This window comes from Arvicanthis niloticus, chromosome 28 (genome assembly GCF_011762505.2).
Source record: "Arvicanthis niloticus isolate mArvNil1 chromosome 28, mArvNil1.pat.X, whole genome shotgun sequence".
Taxonomy (NCBI): domain Eukaryota; kingdom Metazoa; phylum Chordata; class Mammalia; order Rodentia; family Muridae; genus Arvicanthis; species Arvicanthis niloticus.
In genome coordinates, this window is record NC_133436.1 from 3,302,748 (window position 1) to 3,326,698 (window position 23,951).

The 23,951-nt window shown below is 46.6% G+C and overlaps 1 protein-coding gene across 1 annotated transcript; it reads left to right on the forward strand.

The window, feature by feature from the left end:
- The first annotated feature begins 2,479 nt into the window (after positions 1-2,479).
- On the forward strand, positions 2,480-12,540 carry LOC143439941 (sperm motility kinase 2B-like). Its single transcript, XM_076926518.1, has 2 exons — positions 2,480-2,932; positions 9,683-12,540. The coding sequence occupies exon 2, from the start codon at positions 9,709-9,711 to the stop codon at positions 11,194-11,196; it is 1,488 nt and encodes a 495-aa protein (XP_076782633.1). The 5' UTR covers positions 2,480-2,932; positions 9,683-9,708; the 3' UTR covers positions 11,197-12,540.
- The last annotated feature ends 11,411 nt before the right edge of the window (positions 12,541-23,951 follow it).

Genomic DNA, 23,951 nt, shown 5'->3' on the forward strand with positions numbered 1-23,951 from the left:
CCTTTATCCCCACTCTCTCTCTCGCTAGACCCTGACCCTTGGACCGGAACGGCAGCTTGGGCCAAGACACAGTGGCTGCCAAGCGTGGAGCGAAGCAGGCCGAAACATTTTGGCCCACAAAGCCCGGCAGTACGGGCTGCAACATGAGTGGGTGGAAGTGACCCTCTTAGAGGCAAAGGGGACGTGAGAGAGGGGGGAATGGGATGGACAGGTTGTGGAGAGACACCCAGGAAGTGGGATATCATTTGAAATGTAAATGAAAAAAATGATTAATTAAAAAATATGACATGGTCATCTCATTAGATGCTAAACAAAGCCCTCGACACAACCCAACATCCCTTCATGTTAAAAGTCTTGGTAGGATCAGTGATACAGGGGCATGCATAAAAACAAGAAAGATAATATACAGCAAGCCAATAGCCAACATCAGATTAAATGGAGTGAAACTTAGAAAAATTCCACCAAAATCAAGGACAGGTCAAAGCTGTCCACCCTGTGTTACCATAAAGATCACACTGATGCTAAAATACCACCTCTCCTATGTGAAAGGTATTGCTGCTGCTCTCAAAGCCCTGACCAACTCTTCTGGTTGTTTGCAGTCATGTGACATAGCATCTCTCACATCTCAGGGGAAGCAAAGTCCTCCTTGCCTTTTGTGATTGTCCATGGATCACCTGTTCTTTATTCTTTCTTGAGACCCTGAAATCCCTTAACTCAGTCTTCATCTATGAGAGTGTCTTAGTTTCTTCCTCATGTTTGAGGAAGGGTTTCACTAGAGAGTCACAGTTCATAAAGAGGGCTTGTTTAGTTGTTTTTAATATAACACTGTGTACACTCGACGATTCTGTGTGTCTGTATGTGAGTGTGAGAGTGTCTGAGAGTAGGTTTGTGTATTTATAATAGTGTGTGAATATGTGTGAGAGTGTGCATATAATAGTGTGTAAGTGTGTAAGAGACAGAGAGAGATTGAGAGAGAGAGAGAGAGAAAGAGAGAGAGAGAGAGAGAGAGAGAGAGAGAGAGAGAGAGAGAGAGAGAGAAAGGAGGAGAGGGGAGAAGGAGAAGGAGAGAAAGAGACAGAATGAAACAAGCTTGCATGTATATGGTCACAGATATGTCCCACCATGTGTGGAGGTTAGAGGACATTTTTGTCAGACCTTACCTTCTTCTACACTGTTTGAACCGGGTGTGTGGTTTGATACTACATATGTCAGGCTGCCTGGCCCACAAGGTCCCAGGCATTTTTCTCTCTCAACTGCTTTTCCTTCTTCCTAGGAATCCTGATATTACAGGTGTGTACCCAGCTTTCCTGTGGGTTCAAACTCAGGTCCTCCCACTTAGCGGAGCAGATGTTCTGGCCCCACCCATGGTTTTTTAAAAAAGATTTTTAATGTATTTATTATGTGTAAGTACACTGTAGCTCTCTTCAGACACACATATGAGGGCATCAGATCTCATTGAAGATGATTGTGAGCAACCATGTGGTTGCTGGGATTTGAAATCATGACCTCCAGAAGAGCAGTCAGTGCTCTTAACCTCTGAGCCATCTCAACAGCCCCCCTCCCATGTTTTTGACAAGAATCAAGTATTTTGGAAATTATGAGAAAGGTATCTTCCTGTCATCCTCACAGGTGGTAATAAGCTGCTTTATTATATTCCATGAGCAGTGTTGAGTCCAGGAATCACTCCACAAACCACTCAGACAGCCATCTCAGTCAAGCAAGGGTAGTTTATTGAACATATATCCTGGGACTGATTGATCAAGGATGCAAGTCAGACTCAGGAGTTGAGAAGGCAACCCTGACTGTTTCCCATGGGTGGCTTCTAAAAAGCAAAAACCACATAGCAACCATGAAAGCTCACACACAGGTGCAGGAAGTCTTGCTGGGCAGTGGGGTGGTTGGTTCAGGTCCAGGCTTATTGCTGCTACAAAGCTGTACAAAGCAATTCTACCTGACCTTAATTATGATTGGCCCTAAAGGAGGGCAAGTGTCAGGAGAATTTCCAAGACTACCAGAGCATAGACCTTAATGGGATATGTGGTTAATGGTTAGCCGGGCATGAGAAGGGTCCTCTGTTATTAATGCAAGACAGCAGGCTACAGGTATAAAACAACATGGCTACAGAAATGTCAGAAAGACAGCAGCCACCTAGGTCTTAACAAGAGCATTGTTTTAAAGTTAAGCTGTAGCATCATCTTGGACCCATCAGTTGGAATGCAAAAGTGACATGCTGAGTGTAGACATTAGGACTTTAAAGCAGGAGGCACAGCAAACATTCAAACCAGAGACCTGAGGACATCAACACATCCTACAGGTTTGATTTCTGAAAGCCTAATGTCAGTCTCCACAGCCCACCTAGCCAGAGCCTCGGAGTCCCTCCCAGCCCTGGCAGGACAGGTCCTGCTATGACCTCATGAGGAGCAACTGTGACATGGTCCAGCCAACAGATGTTAAGCTGTGGTCACACCTGGATTTCTTTGAGTGCGTTGAGAGGAGTGGTGGTGTGGTGCCCTCTGCGATTTTGTTGTATCTAGTGAGCTGGTTGTGGATTTTGCTTTTGATTGGTTTGTGTGTGAGCTTGTGTGTATCTAGATTGGTGTGCGTTTATGGGGACGGTTGCTTGCCTGTATGTGTGTGTTTGTGTGTATAGTATGTGTGTTGTATTTTAAGTTTACTTGCCTGTGAGTTTCTTCTTGTGTGTGTGCATTGTTTTTTGAGTTTACTTGTGTTTGAGTACGTGTGTGTGTGTGTGTAAATATACCTGTGGGTGACTGTGGGTGAATCCGTGAGTGTGTGAGAGCACGTGGGTTTGTGTGTGTGTGTGTGTGTGTGTGTGTGTGTGTGTCCTGCAAGTACAGGTGTTATCAGGGTGAGAACACCTGTGTGAGGGAAAGATTTGAGGCCTTCAGTCAACTTGGCCATTGTTTCTAAGGTAAGCCATCTATTTCTGTTTTTTTTTTTTTTTTAAGAATTTTTAAAATTTATTCATGTTACATCCCAATCACAGCCCCTCACTCCCTCCTCTCCTCCTAGGCCCACCTCATATGCCCTTCCTCCTATAACTCCCTCCCTTTCTCAGAGAAGGGGAGGCCAACCCCTCATATACCACCCTGTTCTGGGACATCTAGTTCTAGCAGAACTAAGCTTATCCTCTCCCAAGGAGATCAGAAGAGGCAGCCCAGCTAGGGGAAAGGGATCCAGAGAACACAACTTCTGCTCCAATTGTTAGAGGACCCACATGAAGACAAACTGCACATCTGCTACAAATGTGTAAGGGGCCTAGGTCCAGCCCCTTCATGCTCTTTGGTTGGTGGTTCAATCTCTATGAGCCTCCATGGGCTCAAGTTATTTGACTCTGTGGTGTTTTTGACCCCTCTGGCTTGCTCACTCTTCCCCAAGACTTCCCCAAGCTCTACCTAATGTTTGACTCTGGGTCTCTATATCTGTTTCCATCAGCTGCTGATTGAAGCCTTGCAGAAGACACTTACATTAGGTCCTGTCTGAAGTCCTAGAATATCATTAATAGTGCTCTCTCTCTCATGGGGTGGGTTTCAAGTTGAGCCTGTCATTGGCTGGCCATTCCCTCAATCTCTGCTCCATCTTTATCCCTGAACATCTTATAGGTCGGACACATTTGGGGTTGAAGGTATTGTGGGTTGGTTAGTGTCCCCCTCCCACTACTGAAAATTTTGCCTGGCTACAGGAGATGGCTACTTCAGTCTCTTCAACCCCAGATGCTAGAAGTCTCAGCTGGCATCACTCTCACAGACTCTCTAGAGCCTCCCCCCATCCCATCCCGACCAAGTCTTCAACTCATCCCAGAGATGCATCCCCCACACTCAGACCTCTCCTGCCCACTTTCCCTGCTCTCCCCACACATATCTGGTGCCCTGGTCTCCTCTCAACCCCTTCTCCTTCTCGGTTCCCTCCTTCCATCCTATTCTGTTGTTTCTTTTGAACGAGATTCAAGTGTCCTCCCTTGGGTCATCCTTGTCAATTAGCTTCTTTGGGTTTGTTGATTATACCACGCTTATCCTGTATTTTAGAGCTAATATCCACTTAAAACTGAATATATACCATGTTTGTCTTTCTGGGTCTAGGTTACCTCACTCAGGATGATATTTCAAGTTCCAATCATTGGCCTTCAAATTTCATAATAACTTTGTTTTTCAATATCAGACTAATATTCCATTGTGAAAACTAACTACACTATCCATTCTTCAACTGAGGGATATCTTCAACATCAGGGTTGTTTCAAGTTTCGGGCTGTCATGAATAAGGCTACTATGAATATAGTTGAGTAAGTCCCTTTGCGGTATGGTGGAACATCTTTTGGGTATGTGCCTGAGAGTGGTATAGCTGGGTCTTGGGGTAGAACTATTCCCGATTTTCTGAGAAACTGTCAAATTGATTTTCAGAGTGTGTTGGGAGCCGACTTTAGTAGAAAGCGGCTAGATCAACTTTGCAGCCATCTGGAACCATATACCCTGATGAAAGACTTGGTTGTCAAAAGCCTACAACAGCTGAAGCACACTCTGATAAATATATTGTTTATCCCACATAGCTTGTTTTGCTGTTTAGTGACCTCAGCTGTATGGTGCACGTGGTAAAGTGTTTTCACCTGTGTTCTCCTGCATGTGTATATAAATACCTCAGAATTCCCTTCAATAGAAGAGACTTGAGAAAATAGAAGAGACTGAATCACACCCTGTCTTGTCTCCATTCTTCACGTCTCCTGCCCCTGCAGCCCTACTCTCTCTCTTGACCAGAGCACTTAGCCCCAAAAGTGTTGAGGCAGAATGTGGGCCTCAACAAGAGTGGTTGTACATGTTTGCACTCCCACCAGCAATAGAGGAGTGTTGCCATTGCTTCACATCCTCAACAGCACATGACGATGTCACTTGAGACTTTGATCTTAGCCATTCTGATGAGTGTAAGATGGAATCTCAAAGTCATTTTGATTTGTATTTCCCCGATGACTAAGTACATTGAACATTTCCTTAAGGGCTTCTCAGACTTTAGAGATTCTTCTGTTGAGAATTCTGTTAGCTCTGCACCCCTTTTCAATTGGGCTATTTGGATTGTCAGTGTCTAGCTTCTTGGGTTCTTTATATATCTTGGATATTAGCCCTCTATCAGATGTAGGATAGTGAAGATCTTTTCCCAATCTGTAGGCTGTTGTTTTGTCCTAATGTCAGTGTCCTTTGTCTTACAGAAGCTTTCAGTTTCATGAGGTTCTATTTAATAATTGTTGTTGTTAGTGCCTGAGCCATTGATGTTCTCTTCAGGAAGTTGTCTCCTGGGCCGATGAGTTCAAGAGAATTTTCCACTTTCTGTTCTGTTAGATTTAGTGTGTCTGGTTTTATGTTGGGGTCTCTGATCCACTTTATAATCTAAAATTAAAATGACTTAGTGGACTATTTTTCACGGGGTTTCTAAAGATTGAAATTCAGCCCTTGTGTTTTGCTATTTAAGTACTGAACTATCTCCCCAGCCTGTGGATAGTAGAGGTTTAGTTTTTGTTTTTTTGTTAATTCTTTTTCTTCCTGAGACAGAGTTTATCTGTGTATCTTGACTGTCCTGGAACTTACTCTGTCAACCAGGCTGGCCTCAAACTCAGAGATCTTCCTGCTTCTGCCTTCTGAATGCTGGGACTAAAGGTGTGCACCGCCACAGCCCAGGGGTTATTTGAGTTTTAATCTTTTATGCTTTCGGTTTTATTTTCTGGTTTCTTTGCTTGGCTGGTTTGTTGCTTTCAGTGTTTATTGAGGTTTTTGTTTGAAATTCTCTCTCTCTCTCTCTCTCTCTCTCTCTCTCTCTCTCTCTCTCTCTGTGTGTGTGTGTGTGTGTGTGTGTGTGTTATGTTAGCGTTTTGGGGAATTTTGTGCCAGTTTTGGGTTACAAACTTTTGCACTTCTAGGTTTTCTTATTTATTGTATTTTTTTATTGATCCGCTTTGGCTTTGTTTGGGGTTTTACGTTTTTGATTATTTGTGGTTTTTAAAAGTTATACTATTTTTTAAGAACTTCAGACGTGCATAGAATGTATTTGGATCCTATTCACTCCCTGTCCTTCCCCAGCTCCTCCCAGATCCATCCACCCAGCCACTCCCCACAACCCACAAATTCATGTGGATTTTTTTGTTTGCTTTTTCTTTTTTGTTTTTCGACACAGGGTTTCTCTGTGTAGCCCTGGCTGTCCTGGAACTCACTCTGTAGACCAGGCTGGCCTCGAACTCAGAAATCTGCCTGCCTCTGCCTCCAGAATGCTGGGATTAAAGGTGTGCTCCATCACAGCCCGGCTATGTGTTTTTTTAATAGCCTGCTGTCATATATGTTCATGAGTGTGGGAGCACCCACTGGAATGTGATTGACCTACCAGGAGACACATACTTTTTTTTTTTTTTTTTTTTGCTTCAGCTGCTGTTTATTGACATTCAGGTGGGCACTATAGCAAGAGGGCTGGAGACTGCAGAATACAAGGTCGAGAGTGGAGTGTCTGCAGACAGCAGTGGAGTGAACAAGGAGGAGCAGGAAGGCCAAAGATGTTGGGAAAGCAAGTCAGGGCCAGGGCCAAAAGTCATCTACCTGGGCCCCTGGGCCCCATGCCCTCAGCCCCTACTCTTGCCCTCTCCTGACACCAGGCTAGGGCTGGGAATTCTCTGGACAACTTTCTACAGGAGCAAAGTACACAGAGATGATGCTGCCCTTCTGTGATAAACTCGGAGTTTCCAACCCTGCATTCCTTCCTCACCCCTGACTCAAGTAGGGCCGCGAAAAATACCTGGGTTCTATTGCATGTTTCAGAGGCATCAATTTTTCCTGGCATCCTAGCCCACCAGCGCCACACTATGGCCCAGAGTGAGCACTACAAGCGTTGCTGGCCTAATGGATAGGATAGGGCAGGGGAAGGGACAGGGGCTAGAAGAGGGGCTCCAGAGGGCCATCAAGGGTCAGGCACTACTACACGCGTGGTGTTGGTGAAGCCAGAGCCAGGGCGCCACCCGGTCAGCACAATGACCACTTCTCCTGTCTTGAAGAAGCCTCGGGCCTTGCCAACATCCATGGCCAAGTTTACACGAAGGTCAACATCCTTAGCCCAGGCATTTAGTAAGGCATCTTTACACAGAGCAGGGAAGATGCCACGGTACAGATGGGCCTGGCGAGCAATCTGTGGATTGCTTGTCACAACAGTAATAGGAGCCTGATGGTGGTACCTGGCCACTTAGTGAGCACACCTGCCAGATTTTGTGAGCACGATAATGGCCCCACTACAGCACTTGAAGGAGGCCTCCACAGCACCCATGGCAGCAGCTTCTGTGGGGTCGCTGGTAATGGGCGCCGGGTGGCAGAGTTCCTCAAATAACTGCAAGTGGGAGATGGCAGCCTCTGCCTCTCTGTCAATCAGGTGCTGCAGAATGCGCCGGATCTCGTCTGATCTCAGAAGCTAAGCAGGGTCAGGCCTGGTTAGTACTTGGACAGGAGACACGTTCTTAAGGAGGATTGACTCTCTCTCCTAGATGTCATCAACTGCCAGTGTTCCCGCCAGGGGTTGGTCACGTCGGAATGCTTGATTTCATGTAGATCTTATGCTGGCAGCCAGAGCTGCTGGGAATTCATGGGTGCCATGGTCTTGTCGTGTCAAGAAGATATTTTGTTCTGGCCTTTCCCAACCCTGGTTCTTACAATCTCTCTGCCCCGCTTTTCCATGGTAGTCCCTATGCCATGGAGGGAGGGAGGGAAGGAAGGAGGGAAGGAGGGAGGGTACAATGTACACATCCCTGTTTGTGTCTGAGCAGTTTGATAACATTCATTCTCCAGTCTTTGACCAGTTTTGAGTTTCTGTGTCACTGCACAAAGAAATTTCTCTGAGATATGAGTTACACTGATAAATGTAATTTCTATGAGATACAAGAATTGTACTAAGCAATCTGAAGATTTGATACAAGGATCTGTGGGTGTATGAGAGCAGCCATGTTTGTTCTTCTGAGTCTGGGTTGGCTCACTTAGTGTAATGTTGTCCAGTTCCATGCGTTTACTTGGAAACTTCATAATTTCAGTTTTCTTTGCAGCTAAATAACATTCCATTGTATGTAGGTACCACCTTTTCATTTGCCATTCGTCGGCCGAATGGATATCTAGGCTGTTTACATACCTGCATTGTGAATAAATGGAACACTATTGGACATGGAGAAACAAGTGTCTCTGCAGTAGGAAATAGTTGAATATCCCAGAAGTGGAGTAGCTGGACCATGTGGCATATCAATTTCTAGTTCTCTGAGAACACTCACACGTTTTTTTTAATGGCCACACCAGCCTATATCCTCCCATGGACAGCATGCATGAGGATTTCCATCCCCCACATCCACACCAGCCTTGGTGCTTTAGCCATTCTGATTAGAATAAGATGAAATCTCAAACAAGTTTGAGTTTTTGTGTCTCTGGTGGCCAAGGATGGTGAACACTTTTATATATATATATATATATATATATATATATATATATATATATATATATATTTCTTAGCCATTTGTGTGTCTTCAAGAAAACCCTTTTCAGATCCCTATCTCAATATTCCCAATTATTCATTGGGTTGTTTCTTGGTGATATTTTTTTTTTAGTTCCTGTATATTCTAGAACTTTTGATGCTTTTGTTACATTTTGTTTTAATCTCTAGGTTTTTAGCATTTTTTGCATGTTCTCTTGTTTGGAATTTGATTTTAATTTAATTTTATATTGCTTAGGGTTTTCTAATTGTTAATTTTTAAAAATTTCTTTGATTATTTACTTTGGATTTTTTGGTTTTGTGTGTGGTTTTGCTTTTCTGGGTTTTTGCTGTTGTTGTGAAGACCCCCATACTCGGGAGACCCTTCCTCAAGTCTCAGGAAATCATGACCACCCAAAGATCACAAGAAACAATACCTGGATGCAATCAGCAGAGGCTTTATTAGGGAAGTTAGCCGGCAGTCAAAACCACAAGCTCTTTAGCTCCAAGAGCAAGGTTTTGGCCCAGAGTGGTGGGTTAAATGGTCTTTTATAGCATGGGGTGGGGAAAGGAAGGCATTTTCACACGCTTACACATGAATGGTTGCATTTTCGCACGGTTACACATGATTGGTTGTTTTACAAATTTTGAACATAGCACTGGGAAGACCAAGGGAGGGGTAACCAAGAACAGTGGAACATTTCAGAGGAATCTAGCCCAAATGATCTAGAGTCATGTGAAAATCACTCTGCACACTCATTCTTCTCAAAAATGTGGTTTTTTACCATGCCATTGTGTCCTATTCTGCCATTTCAGATTAACTATCTTTACTTTTTCTGGCTATAGCCCCACCTAGGTGGCAGCATCTTTCATCTGTGGTCAGGAATGTGTCTTCCTGCCTTGGGCCTCTCCTACCCATAGGTGGGAGAGGCTTGAGGAATGAAATCCAGCAAGTGTCCTTCACCTGGAATGTGAAGGCCTGAAATCTTGTTTTCAGTTCCTCATTCTGGAATCTCACTTTTCCTGTTCAGGTCTAAGGCGAAAAATCTACACATATTTCATAAAATGGCCTTTATAATTTTTCACTCTACAGTTGTTATTTTGGTTGGGTTTTAGTTTTCTGTTTTGCTTATTTTTAATTAGTTCAGTTTCTAATCTTAGATCTCTTCCATTTATTTCTGTTTTTGTTCCCTCTTAGGTAGCATTGATACTTTGTTACCTCAAATGAGCTCTGAGAGCGAACAGGAGTCAGAAAAGCTCAGATCGGAGCCCAGCCCCTCTGGCACTGAGAGTTTCCACTCTCAGTATGTAGTTTTAAATACCATCGGCCAGGGGGGCTACGCCAAAGTCAAGCTGGCAAGGCACCGCCTCACAGGCAAGCTCGTGGCTGTCAAAATAATCCGCAAGAGGCAGCAATGGTGCCATCTGGTCACCTCTGAGGTCGAAATATTGAAGATGACCAACCATCCCAACATCATCTCTCTGTTTCAAGTCATTGAGACTGAGAAGAGAATATACCTCATCATGGAGTTGGCCGAGGGTAAATCACTTTTCCAACATGTCCGAGAAGCTGGTCACCTGCAGGAGGATGAGGCACGGACAATATTCAAACAAATATTAGGTGCCATGAACTACTGCCATGACCAGGGAATAATCCACAGAGATTTAAAACCTAATAATATTATTATAGACAGTAATGGAAGAATAAAAATTATTGATTTTGGGCTCAGCACCCAAGTGAAGTCAGGGCAACAGCTGAGCTTTCACTGCGGGACTTATCCATATAGTGCTCCTGAGTTGCTCCTTGGGAGACTTTACGAAGGCCCCAAGGTCGATGTATGGACCCTAGGGGTTCTATTGTATTTTATGATAACTGGAAGGCTCCCATTCATTGCTGCCAACAGATCACAGTTGCAAAGGCAGATTGTGTTGGGAAACTATCCTATGCCCCGTTGCCTGTCAATGGAGCTCCAGGACATGATTAGTTACCTACTGACAAGGAATCCAAACCACCGGCCAACAATCACTCAAGTAATGATGCATCCTTGGCTCAAGGAGGACTCAGAGGAGTTCCCAGATCCTTGTGAGAAACAGATCTCCCTCAGGCCAGACCCAGCCATTGTAAAAGCCATGGAACACCTTGGATTTCGAGCACAAGACATTAAAGACTCACTCTACCATAGAAAATACAACGAGGCCATGGCTTTATATTGCTTTTTCAAAGAGCAGGCTGGTCAGGAGTGTGACAGCCCTACCCTGGCTCAACCCATGAATCAATTGATAACACCATACCCTTCTTATGATTATAATGCTACTTTCCACCTGGAACTAAGGAGAAGAAGCGAGCCCATCTTGTTTTCTTCCTCTTCCAACAGTCAAATATCTACTCATGGACAGAAGGTGAAGCAGAGAGAAGGCAGAAGAGTCAGTTGGCCTGGTGTTCCTCCCTACAGGTCACTCCAGACTACACCAACAATGGGCCAAGCCCACATACGTTTTAGGAGTGTCCCCTTCGGGTACTCAATGCATTTCAGAGAGAGGAGCAGCACCAGTGCCTCAGCAGAGCACAAGCCTGTCCCCAGCAGGGGCCAGCGCACAGGATTCAAGGGATGGGCCAGAAAGATAGGAAATGCTCTAAGGAGTCTCTGTTGTTGTATACCAGCAAGAAAGAAACGTCGCCTGGGGGAGAAGAGAGTCTCCCCACAGACATAAAACACCAGGAGGGCATCCAGAGAACAAGCATCCGGCCTGGCCCAGGTACATTTCTGTATTTGAATGTATCTATTTTACTCATGTCTGTGTCAACTGGCAGATTATCAGTGTGTGTGTGTGTGTGTGTGTGTGTGTGTGTGTGTGTGTGTGTATGTTAGGATGCATGGGGAAGCTATGTCTAGACACCATGGGATGATGGTTAAATTGAACCTACCTACAGATCTAGGATCCCAGAAGGTCACTCCCATGTGTATCCTGTGCATGGGAAATCTAAAAACATTGACCTAGAAGGAGACAACAAGAGGGTATGTTGGACTCTAAGGATCCTAACCCATGGGAAGCACTCTCCCAGAAATACCCACGAACAGGACTTGCTGTAATAACATGAGGTTTATTGATACTGGTGCACCAGGACTCTCTTGTATGCAGGCAAAAGAGAGCCCTGAATTGGAGTTGGAGCCGTTTTTATAGCAATATTCACAAGGCTCATAAAGGCAGTTTTACATTTTAATCAATAACTACAAGGGCTGACTTTAACATCCATTCTCAAGCTTGGTTGCTAAGTAACCCAAAACAGAAGGTCAGCTTAAGTAGCTTCTGTTTACCCAGGTTTACTCTGTTTAGGGCTCATAAAACTCCTATCTTGGGTCTTTCTTTCTAGAATGTTTGTTTGAGTCTTTGGAATGTGCTCTTCCTTTGCCAGGATGTGCCTCGGGGGCAGCTAATATTTTGACTCAAACTTAATGATCTTTTAAGTTCAAGCTGAGACCTGAAATTCCTACAGTTGGTTCTTACAGTAATAGCTAGGAGATTGGAGGAAGAGGTTCAGACAGGAGGAGGCGGCTTGGGGAGTAGTGTGGAAAAGGGTAATGACATTTGGAGAGATGTCCTGTGCAACTGAGGTTCCCAGAGTCCCTCTCATGTGTGTTGTTGCCTTCTAGAAGATCACTAGAGGATGCCGGATGCTACAATTCTACAGTCACAATGTTGGAGAGGACCCATGTGTAGACACCGACCTGCAGGAGGGAGACTTGTAGAAAGACATCGTGTTCCAGGTCCATCACACTTTTCTCAGAGCCCAGGGTCCAGCCAGGAAGAAGGGAGCAAATGATGAAATTCCAGGTGGCAGGAGGAATGAAATCCTACCTCAAAGGTGTCACTATTCAGGGCAGTGGCTGAAATCCTTTCCAATACTGGTAGAGACAGGAGCCCCTCTGCCTAATCAGGGTCACATCAGACCCTTCCTCTAGGTACACATTCCCACCTCACTCTTAGTAGATGATAAAAGGCTTCTTGACATGTTTGTTATGATGCAGAGAATAAAATAGATGTTTGTGAAAGATGACCTCAGAGATTTTTCTGTATCTTTTTGACATAGGAAAATTGGTCCTGTGGTGTTCCAAAGCCCCAGGAAGAATAATATCATGCCCCAAACCACCAAATCATTCAAAGTGACTTTGAAGGGACCAAGTTCTAAGGTACCAGAAGGGGGAAGTGTAGAAGCTGAGGGTGGACTTTGGTCCTTCTGGACCCAGAAGAATTATCAGAAGGACCTGAAAGAACATTAGGTACCATCAGCTTGACCCGCTTCCACTGAGGCAAGCATGGTAACCCTGTGAAGTCCTCCAGGTGTGGCATAGGTTGGATCCCAGGGTTGTGAGTAGCCACAGGTCCATCCTAACCCTCAGGGCAGTAAGTGTATCATATAAGGTGTTCACTCTTCCTGTTGTGACATATTCCTCTTTAGATCCACTGGGCAATGGCATTCCCCTATGTCCTATGTCAGGCAAGTGTCCTTCAGTGAACAAGTCAGATCTGGGGTAGAAGGAGGACGTGTGTTGGAAAAGAAAGAGATGTTTTCTGTGAGAGGACAAGTTCTCCTGACACAGACCAGATGTGTTCTAACACAGGGACATCACCTAACAATGCCAACCCCAACCCCTGTCATACCTGATAGATTACCAGTGCCTGGAGAACCCTAATCTCACAAGCACTGAAGCCGTTCATGTGTATACCCGTCACTCTGATGGAAAGGTCTCAGATACCTGAGCTACACATACAACATCATTCAGGTGTCCTAGTAAAAAGTTTTTGGCTTCTTTATGTCACTAATCTCTTCAGGAAACACCCCTCTCTAAACTTCACTCTTTGCCTCATTTAGATTCAGCCTCAGGAACCCTCAGGGAACAGGTGTTACAGGAGGCTCTTGCAGCCAGGGAGTGGTAGGCTTGGGCATGACTGCCCTCTGTATTATACTCAACTGTGGTCAGTCTTTTGAACACTTACAACGTGGCCAGTGCCTGTGTAGAAGGAACACCAAGGCTACATCTCAGGGAAGAGCACTGAGGACTCAGAACAGGTTTAGGCCCTGGGGTATGGAATGGCATAGCATGGTATCAAGATGTAGATGCTGTAAGGGCACCTTGGCTTCTCCACTCCAATAAACATGATGAGAGTAAACGCCAGGCCAATGGACGTCCTATCTTCAGGAAGAATCCTCTGGATGCCATGTTAGCAACTTAGGGCCTTGGTGTACATTTCTGAAATGTGCATTTTTTGCCCTAAGACTGTGTTGTTTGCATGGTGGGGCTCAGGAATCAGGAAGAGTGGGGTACAGAGGAGACTTGAGTACCTATTTGTGTTATGAACTTAGTGGTCAGGTGGGATCATTTTCTGTCCTTGCAGCTCCTTTCAGTCTCCTGTGAGTGGCCTGTGCCAGCAAGGCAGAATGAGGAACAACCCAGCCCCACAGGAAACTGCAGTCTTGGGGACTGGGTATTTAGACATTGCCCTGGGCATCACACACCTTCCTGGCCATTGGTACACTAAGTCAACCAGTGCTTGCAGAATACTTGAAATAAATGTCTCTTTTCCAACTGGAAACAATGTACAAAATTCAGGCCTAATACAAGTCAGTAATGTGTCTCTGATTGTGCTCTGGCACGGGGTGAATTAATGACGGGATGGACACTACACAGAGGGGTTTCACTAGTTCCATCCGAACTTCCTTCCAGATGCAGGTCCTAATGACCCAGTACTCACCTGAACACAGGTATGCTGCTCTGGGAAGCAGTAAGCACTGTTGCCCTGGCCATGCCAGAAAGTATCCACTACCAGTGTATGAGGAGAAAACTGACTCAAAGACAAAGTCCCTGCAGGAGTACTCCTGGGTCACAGCCAACAGCAGATTGTCTGGATCCAATGAATCCACATATCCCTGGCTGGTCCTGCTGGTCTCTCTCCTCTCTGAGCTCAATTGTAAGGTTTGCACTGTTGCCTCTTTCTCTATAGAGAGATCTGCTCAGCTTGTCTCTGGGCTCCCTATGCTGTCTGATGCCTTCTGCATCTGAGGTGGCACCTGTGAGACAACAGGCTCAAGCCTTGTGATGGCTCCCTCCCACAGTGTGTAGCTGCAAGAACAGTGCTCAGAAGACTCTCCACCAGGTCCTCAAGACATGCTGGTGACTCCTGCAATACACGGAACCTTGTAGCAAGGAAGCACTTGTGTCTGAAGAAATCCTATAGCCTACATTTGTGGTTAGAAATAACAGTGACTCAATATGGCCGTTTCCACCTCTAGAGTCTCTATCAGGCTCTTAGGATGCAACAGAACAGAATTCAGACTCCCAGTTACTCATCTGCACATGTGTCCACAGGTGAAGGCAGAAGCAGCAGTGTCCAACATATGTCAAATAGCTGTCTCCAGATCTCCAGCCAGTCACTCCAATCAGTTAATCCTGGTGGATTCTGTGCAAATATGTGCCTACTGGATGGTCCTCCTCCATATTGAAATCTGTACCATTATTGTTGGAAATTCCTGCTTTACTTTCTTTCAGATAGTTCCTCTCTCTAGCCAAGAACTGAAACAGAGATCTTACCACCCAAGAGAGCGTCTCAGGTCTTCTGTGAGCTGCAGTCCAAGGAAGAGCCTCTGAATAAGGCTGAGACTTTATGTGCATTGAGTGTAGCTGCTGGAGTGAAGCCCTGGCATCCTTGGTTCTCCATTCACAAGGGAAATAGTTGAGTTTTTAAAGCTTCAGCTGCCTATAAGCAAACATGTGCTTGTTTCCTGCAGGTTTCCTCCAAGACCTTGGTCCTAGAGAGTTCAAAGCATTTCTTGCTAGCCTCCTGACCATTCTGAAGGTAGAAGTGGGATGCCCAAAGTTGCACAACCTGACACATTAGAGCTGAGTCCAATCCTCTCCGCAGGTCCCTTCCCCATCGCAGAGCCTAGTTATCAGACCTATTTTAAACTCCCTTGGGAGTGGGACTGGACATACTGGGTTCCCAATGGAGCAGGATATAAAGTCTAAAGTATTGACATTCCCTACCTCTCCCTTTAACAGTCACATCAAGAATTCCATGACAACGTAAAGTGAAAAGATTCCATGAGCACCGAGCTGGGCTCCTGTGCTGCCCTTCTGTGATGGCCAGAACAGGAAGCAGGAAGACAGAAGTAATGGTGTTGGGGACAGTGAGAGGCTGCAGAGAGGTAGGCAGCAAGGGTGGAAAAGAACCTGCTAGAAGAATGGCAAAGCCCTTTGGCAACCTATGTATCCCAGCCTGTAAAATGGACTTGGTGACGTCTGCTCTGTCCATTGCAATGAGAATGGATGAGGTCCTGGGCAGCCAGTGTTCAAGGCCTGGTTCTGCTGACCCCAGGGGTGGAGATGAGGATGCAGATCCACTCCAGCCCTGAAGAGGGTGCTGTGAGGCTTGGAGGATGCACATGTTAATATCCTTGCTCAATTACTTAGTCTTGGCATGAAGGTCATGGTAGAGGTGAACAGTGGTACCTGGGAGATTCCAGGGCTCAGCTTTTCTGGCTGTTGATTGGCTCACTGAGTGATGCTGTGATGTGTCAATACTGCTTTGGTGACTCCATCCAGCTGAAATGATAACCAGAGCTTGCTGGGACTCCCCCCTACAGGTTCACAATGAGCCTGAGTAGTAGTATTTAGGTATTGTACCCTGCACAGCATGGCTCCCTGGGAGGAGGCTGTCCCCTGCACTTCTCCCTTAGGCATGAGAAGGAGATCTGTGTTTCTGAGTATGTGGAGTCAGGGAATCAGGCTTTGCTCCCTCTGGGGAGTCAATCTGGTACTCTGAAGAGACATGTACAGACTCCCAGAAGAGGCAGGAGGAAAGAGAAGGGTCCAGCTGATTTAGGGACCCTGAGTTAGCCCCTCTAACTTCCTTCTGCCCACTCTGATTTTTATCTTCACCTCCTTCTTCTAGTCACAAGTTGGTCCCCTTTCTCTGCAGAGCCCTGGTTAGCAATACAGAACTCAAGAAACGATAAAAATACCCACAGGAGATACAGAAGTGACACACATAGTAAAATGTTTGCCTTGCAAGCAGGACTTGAGTTCCACTCCAGAACTACTTAAAAATAAAAGAATTTTAAGGAGCTGGGTGTGGATGGTAGGTAGGTGAAACACCAGCTTTGGGATAGCAGAGACACCAACATTTGAATGAAGTCCATTTCCTTAGCCCATGGGGCTCCTCACAGGATAATCAATTTCACCTGCAAATAAGATGAAGGAGCCTCTGCTTCAAATCTTTCAACCTCCAGCCTCAGGGGCTGCTCTTGAATCTAGCTGTGCTGCACTGCTCTCTGTGGCCTGGCAGAAGCTCCACCCTGCAGGGTCACCCTGAGGGTCTTGGCAGGACTCCCAGGCTCTTCTACCTGAATGCTAAGGCATAGCAGCAGAAAACCAGGCACTGCCAGCACTTGCACAGGACCCAGGCACATCCCCATCCTGATCCTCACTCCCAAGGTCTCCTCTCTCAGTCAGGGTCAGCCTCTGAAGGGGAGGAGTCCACATAGCCAGCTACCTGGGGATTTGGCATGATAGAGCTGTTGTAAGCACGACTTCTTCACAGTGAGCTGCATTCCCCCTGGTTGTTCAAAGGCATGAGCACCCATGGCATTGGACACACCGTTGAGAACCTCAAAGGTCAGTGGTTATGTGTCTGTGGAAGGCAGGGAAGAGAGAGGAACTGGACAACACAGGAAGACAAGGGAGCCCTCTCTCACTGGGAATCCAACTAACCCTCACACAAAAATTCCATTCCAGTTAACACCTGCTTAAGACCTTGCTCCCTTCCCAGCAGCAAACATGTAATTGTTAAGACTGTCACTGTATATTTCATTTACATGGAAAGGGCATCTGTGCACTAAACCCTTTGTGAAACTCTAGCATTCCCTGGATTCCCTTTGTTGGATTACAATTTCATCTAAGTCGCCTCCTGAGCTACCCCATAATTACACCCATCAAATGAGAGAAAAGGAGCGTGGCTTTGCAATTGTATAGATATAAATCGAGGGACACCAAAATGGTACATTTGGTCAACACTAAGACACTTAGTTCCAGTGTTTCATGAACAAGCCTGCACTCATGTGTGTGTGTCTATTTCTCACATTAGGCTAGTCTTTCTCAGAGATGTTCATCCATGTCTTAATCATTCTCTTGTTCACCTTTCTAATATTTGTAATAAATCCCCATTCTGTTTCAGTCTGGATACACCTGAATTTCATCTGCCCAGAAGTGACAGATCCCAGTCTGGCTTGTGTTGAGGACTAAAAAGATTATGGAAACTCTTCAGGCTGTTGTGGAAGGAGACAGCCTGGAGCTGAGTCTCCTTCCACTCATAACTGACACATTGGCATCCTTGTTACCAACTGCAACACAGAATACAGGACATTCAGGGGGAGTATATAAGGTTCAAAAGCTCTGGGCTGGGGTGTAAAGCAACGGGGGAGTGCTTGTCTAGTGTGCATCAGGCTCAGAATTGGATCTGTAACACCAGAACTCTGTCTGCTTCTTCCTTTAAAGACCTAGACTCCTTAACATGACCTTGGGTTCCCTGCTTTAGTTACATTGGGACCTATAGTCTCATCTTTTGTAGACAGAGATGAGTGCCCAGCAGCAAAGAGTGACAGGCCTGTTGGTGCAGGCATGTGACTCCAGCACCTAAGGGGATGAAGCATAAAGGCCATGAGATTGGAGGTGTCCTCGATTCATAGTTGCCTACAGACAACCCTGAACTGTGATACCACGCCTTGAAACAAACACACTCACGTTCAAACGCACATGCACACGCACAAACACACAAGCAAGGTGTGAGCTGGCCCTCCAGTTTCGAGGTCTTGAGACAGAGTAAGCAGGAGAAAGATGCAGGTGCATTCAACCTGTCAAAGATTTGTAGCACTTGGTACTTCTGAGATCAGTCTCCTGTCTGGTTCTCCATCTACTTGGAGCTGGTCTTGAGATGTGCTTCTCTTCACTCAGAGTATGGAGGCTGAGGAGAATGGAGGAGACCTGGACACTTTATCCAGTCAGTGGTCCATTGTTGTGTGCCAAGGTACACCTGTTAAGGAAGCCCTGCTAGCAAGTGATCAGTTTTGTGACAGACTACAGTAAGCTCTGTCTCTATGGTTAGTTCAGGGCTGAACCCTGTAGGCTAGGTCTGCAGACACTGTCAGCATGCTATCCCTACAGTGAAAACCAGCCCGTGGTGCTCTATACTGGGAAGACAATTGCCACAGCATCGTCTGAGGTGACCATATCTTACCTGCAGTGTGTTTTCATGTGTGTGTGTGTGTGTGTGTGTGTGTGTGTGTGTGTGTGGTAGTGCTTGTCTGCCAGCTCAACCTTTGCAGATGCAGCTGTGTCACACGAGCTGATGCAGAGCTCTGTGTCGTCAGATGGACTTCGTCTGGTCAGGCCCTTAGAACAATGAGAGCATCTTCTCTGACTTGGCTCTCCCTTTTCTAGACAACGAGCATGTGTTTGAGGATTTGGTTTATGTTGGCAGGTACTTCAAGCCACACGCCTATTTCACACAGGGTGTAAGGCTGTGTAAGGCTGTGGGCCACATTCCTTGTGGGAGAGTCTGGGGGCAGGGTGTCTGATGTCTGCTCACCAAGGGCAAACTCCAGAACCCATGAATAAGAGGAGGATGAAGACATAGGGAGGCACCAGGACTTGAAGACAGAAGGACCCAAACCCAAGCTGCTCACCAACCCCCAACACCAATCCTGCAAAGGCTGGCAGTTTTGTGTAGGAGCTATGGCCAGGAGGCCATGCCTTCGGCTCCTATATAAACTCAGATAGCTCGACATCTGGGAGTACATTGGCCTGCTCAGCTGCAGAGTCTTATCCTCCCAGCCTCGGTAAAGAAGAACAAACACAGGTACCTCAGGCTCTCTGGGCCTCCTTTGCCTCACCTGTACCATGGAAAGTGAGACGGTGAGCAACAGCTAATTCTCCTTGCAGAATCCTTGCTTGCCTTCCATGCCAAGCAAACGGTTCTGGAGGTGGCTAGCCATGCCCATGTTCTCCCCAACTGACCCCTAACCCACATTTCTAATTGACCTCTGTGCCTTAGGGCTCACACAGCTCCCTTGAGAGCTGGCAGCCAGATTTTCTCAAGGCTTCCCTCAGTCCACACGCACACACTACCTCACTGGGAAGATTTCCCAACAACAGTGGCTGTGGGGTTGAAAGGAGCTCCACAGACCTCTAAGGAGGGCTGGTTCTGTGGTCCCTGTGGGCACCTGGGTGACATGAGAGAGGAGAGGAACCAAAGGTTTAGAAGCAACACATCCTCACATTTTTGTCTGAGGCTAAGGCAGAAGGCCTAACTCACTCTGCTGGACAAGTCTCTAGCTAGGGAGATGGTTCTGACTCAAAAGGTCAAGGGAAAGGAGGTCTGTATGGAGAAAGGGCAGTGTGGGGTCTGAGCTAGCTGGTGGCTTTGTCCTCAGATTATCAACAACATAGGAGTTGTTTACATTCTAAGAAATGTGTCTGCCATGCACCATGAACTAACTGCAGGATTTGAATCCAAAGGAGGCAATTCTATGCTTCATCAGTGATGCCTCCCAACTTGAGGCTGTTTCTGTACATTTCTTCAGGATGTACAAGGTTGACCCTGAGGTGCTGGAATGGGAGGAACCGAGGACAAGTGTGGTTTTATAACACATGTCCGACAACATGACTAAGAAGATATCAGGGAAGGGTGGGCAGGACAGTCCTTAGGACCTGGTTGGCATGTGGCATGTGGTCAGGTGTTTTCTGTCCTGGACGTGACATGCTGAGTTCTCTGATGTCTGAGTCCTATCAAACTTTTGTTCATCGTCTTCTGTAACTGGTTTGCTCTAAGATGTAGTGGACTGTCATGGCTGCCCTCTCTGGCTGTCTCACATTCAGTTCATCAGCACTGCATGGCTTCTGTTCCCAAGTAGCAGCCTCCTGCTAAGGGCACCAAGGGTAGACCTTTAGTCTACAAGATTCATTGAGCTCGTATATCTACAGAAGCCTATGACATACACATGTGCCCTGGGCATACGTACAGCAACAAAAGGGACCTAGAAAGATGTCATGGTTTGTGGGTCCTCTAGCCTGTTAGACAGACTTCCACTTGTTCCAGGGCCAAAGCCTAAACCTCTGTCCTGTGTTCTTTTAGGAAAAGAAATAGGATCACCCTACTATTCTCCTGAAACTCACTCTGAAGGGAGTGACCATCTATCAGATGAGGACTCCTCCTGTCTCTCTCCCAACTCCTGCTGCCCCAGATCATGCCCCATGTACTGGTTTCTGCATTCCAGACTACCTCTGTCTTCAATAGTTAGACTACCCTCTATAGTTGCTCTGAGACTTCCTCTCATCACATATTTTGAATGTCACATTTCTGGTAGGTGTCTGAAGGGGGGATGCATCCACAAAGCTCAGGAATTCTAAGAACCTGGGACCCAACAACTTCATCCACAGGATGACATCAAGAGCTACCTGAGGCTTCTCCACACCCTCAGGCATCTCTCAGTCCTGGTGGTCCTCACAGCCACATCTGGTAACACAGACAGAGAGGTATTGAGCTCTCTGTGAGATGTACAGCTGTGGTTGCCACCAATTTCCCAGGTCTCACTCAGCAACAAAGGGAAAAGCCATGGTACCTTAGACATAAACCTGTTAGCCTCTGTCCCCCTTCCTTATTCCCAAAGCCATGACAGTGAGGATTGCTGAACAGCAGGCTAGCTCCAGACACTGATTAGGGTTCACTGAAAATCCTGTATGCAAGGCTTGTAGACATAGCAGGGGTTTCCCAGGTTTCATCTGCCTTCATAAGGCTGCAGGCAGATTGTACTCACAGTGACCTGATACCTGTTTCAACAAGGACAGGAGCTTTCTAAATGAAGTGTGGGTCAGGTCTCAGTTGGGGCTTATGGCTGACATAAGATATGTCTCTGCTGCTGCTTGGACTGATTTCTAGACTGTAAAATCCCATTGTCCTTCTTGTCTGTCCAGAGAATGAAGCTCGGAATCCAGCCGGAAGGACTGTTGGCAACACAGAAGTTCCTGTTCTCCACAGGCCATGCCTTGCGCTCCAGTCACCTGCAGCAACTGCTTCGTACCACCCACCAGCTCCACCTCAGCTTGCAGCCTGTGCTGCAGTGGCTACAGCAGCTGGAGGAGGCAGAAAGTGGGTATTAGATCCACCTGGGTCTGGACACCTAGCTGATGGCCACACATCCTGTCTACCGTGTGAGGACATAGAATGAATATCAACCCTTGAGACCCACTCCTGGTGTTGGCTGGCTGTGCTCAGCTGGGCATCCAGGCCATATCTTCTCTTGCAAATCATCACTGATAGTGGGTATCACCTCCTTTTCCTACGTAAGGGGGTTATCATGAAAGGTGGACGTGATCGCTCCTTCACTCCAAGATGCCCATGATTGCAGTGTCTTTTTCCTCACATCCTTAGCCCTGCAAGCAAAGATGCAACCTGAAAGGGGGTAGCCTTGGTGCTGCCCAAGGATCCACTGTTCTCTCCAGTTTTCAAAGACTCCACTGAGAAAGAACCTGACTTGCTGCACACTGTTGCCACAGTGTACTGAAGACTGTGTTCCTGTGTCTGTGTATTCACATGCAGCTATGTGTGTACATGCATGTAAGGGGTGTGGTTTTATGGGTGCGTGCCAGTATGTATGCATGCCTGTGTGTGTGCATGTGGGCCTCTGCATGTGTGTACATGTATGTTGTGCGAGCATGTGTGGTTATGAATGTGTGTGTCTGTTTGATTGTGTGTGTGAGAGATAGAGATAGAGATAGAGACAGAGACAGAGACAGAGACAGAGACAGAGACAGAGACAGAGAGGAGATGAGTATGCCTGAACATATTTGTGAGGGAGGACCAATTAGATCTCTGTGCCCTTGTTACAGTGTAGGTCCTCAAAAATGCTGGGTTCATATCTCATGTCCATGCATGTTCAGGAGCAACTGATGGGCTCTGTTATCACTTGATCCTCTCCTGAGTGACAGACCAGCATGGCTGTTCAGGATAGCTCTGTAGCTAAGAAACTAGGTGTCACCGCCCAAGGAATCATCACAAGAGGATGCTAGGAGCCTGCTGAGGACAAATTCCATTTATGATTTCCTAGCTCTCATGGTTATGTGAAGCTCATTCTCCAAGGGTGATGCTTTGTTCCACGCACTGAGGCTCTGATGTATCTCAAGGTTGGTAGGACGCTGACCACAACTGGCTCCTGGAATGCAAGGGTTCTTCATGTTCCTCTAACACCAGCTCTTGTGTTCCTTTCCACACAGAAAAGAAGAGCTATCCTGAATACTGCATCTGTGACCCGCTGGAGCTGGATGTAGACCCATGCAGCAGAAGTACCCGGGGCAATGAGGACAATAAGAGCAGCAGACATCTCCTCCAGTGCCTCTCTCTCTTTTCCAAATGAAACCAGCAGCTCCCACACAGCAGGCTTTGAGCCTAACTCCCAGCAGGGAGAGTGTGAGGTGTCTGTGGATGAGCCCACAGGGACAGCGAGGTTCTGTGAGAAGATATCTAGTAGTTCCTGGAGCAGCTGCAGCAGCCAGGACACATGGAAGTACAGTGGAGGTGAGCTATAGGACCAGGTACCAAAAAGCCTGCCCTGGCCCATGGTAATCTCAATCCCTGTGCGCAGACTGGAATGGTCACTCTCGACTACGCTGAAAGCCACTCAAGGGCAGAAATGTGTCACTAACACTGTGTGTGGCCACATTCTCATAGTCTTGTCCAGGTAAAATGCAGCTGGCCTTGGCCCTGACCTTGAGTCCACACTCTATGGGCTACAGAATAGCAGATCGGGCAGAGTATGAAATCACATGAGTGTGACCACTGGATGCTCCCTGGACTTAGTATAGATGGGTAGGGAGAAGGCACCATTCCTGGGTCTGCAGGAGTTCACAAGAGCTCAGCTTTCATAAGTGGGTAACCTCTGCCTCTCCTAATCCTGACTGGAGCCACTCTGAGGAGCAGATGGCATCACTTGTGAGATAGGCTCATCTGGGACCCTGAGCTCTGGTGTATGTCACAGACAGCTCCTGTCTTGCTTGCTGACAGTTCAGACCCCCAGCTGCCTCATCTCAGACAGTCCTATGAGGAGGGGTATTCCTACTTCAGAGTTATGGCAGGAAAGAGGCCAGGACAGGATTGCCCACAGTAGTATATATGGGCACTGCTCCTGTGTTGGCCCTGCTTACTCATCTCCTCCTCATCCTTCTCCACCTCTTTTCAGCAGCCACCCAGAGACCTTCGCAGGGGTGTGAATCTTGCTAATCAGGATGCTGGGCTGGAGGTCATATCCGGAGTAAGGACTCCAAAGAGCCCTTGTGGCTTCCACACCATGCCCACCTAAGGTTTCCAAATTGGGTCCTCTGGGTCCTGAAGAATTCTCTACAAGCAACCCTGGAGGTACA

Excerpts from the sequence above, each read along its gene's own strand:
- LOC143439941 (XM_076926518.1), top strand. The coding sequence starts at position 9,709 with ATGAGCTCTGAGAGCGAACAGGAGTCAGAAAAGCTCAGATCGGAGCCC.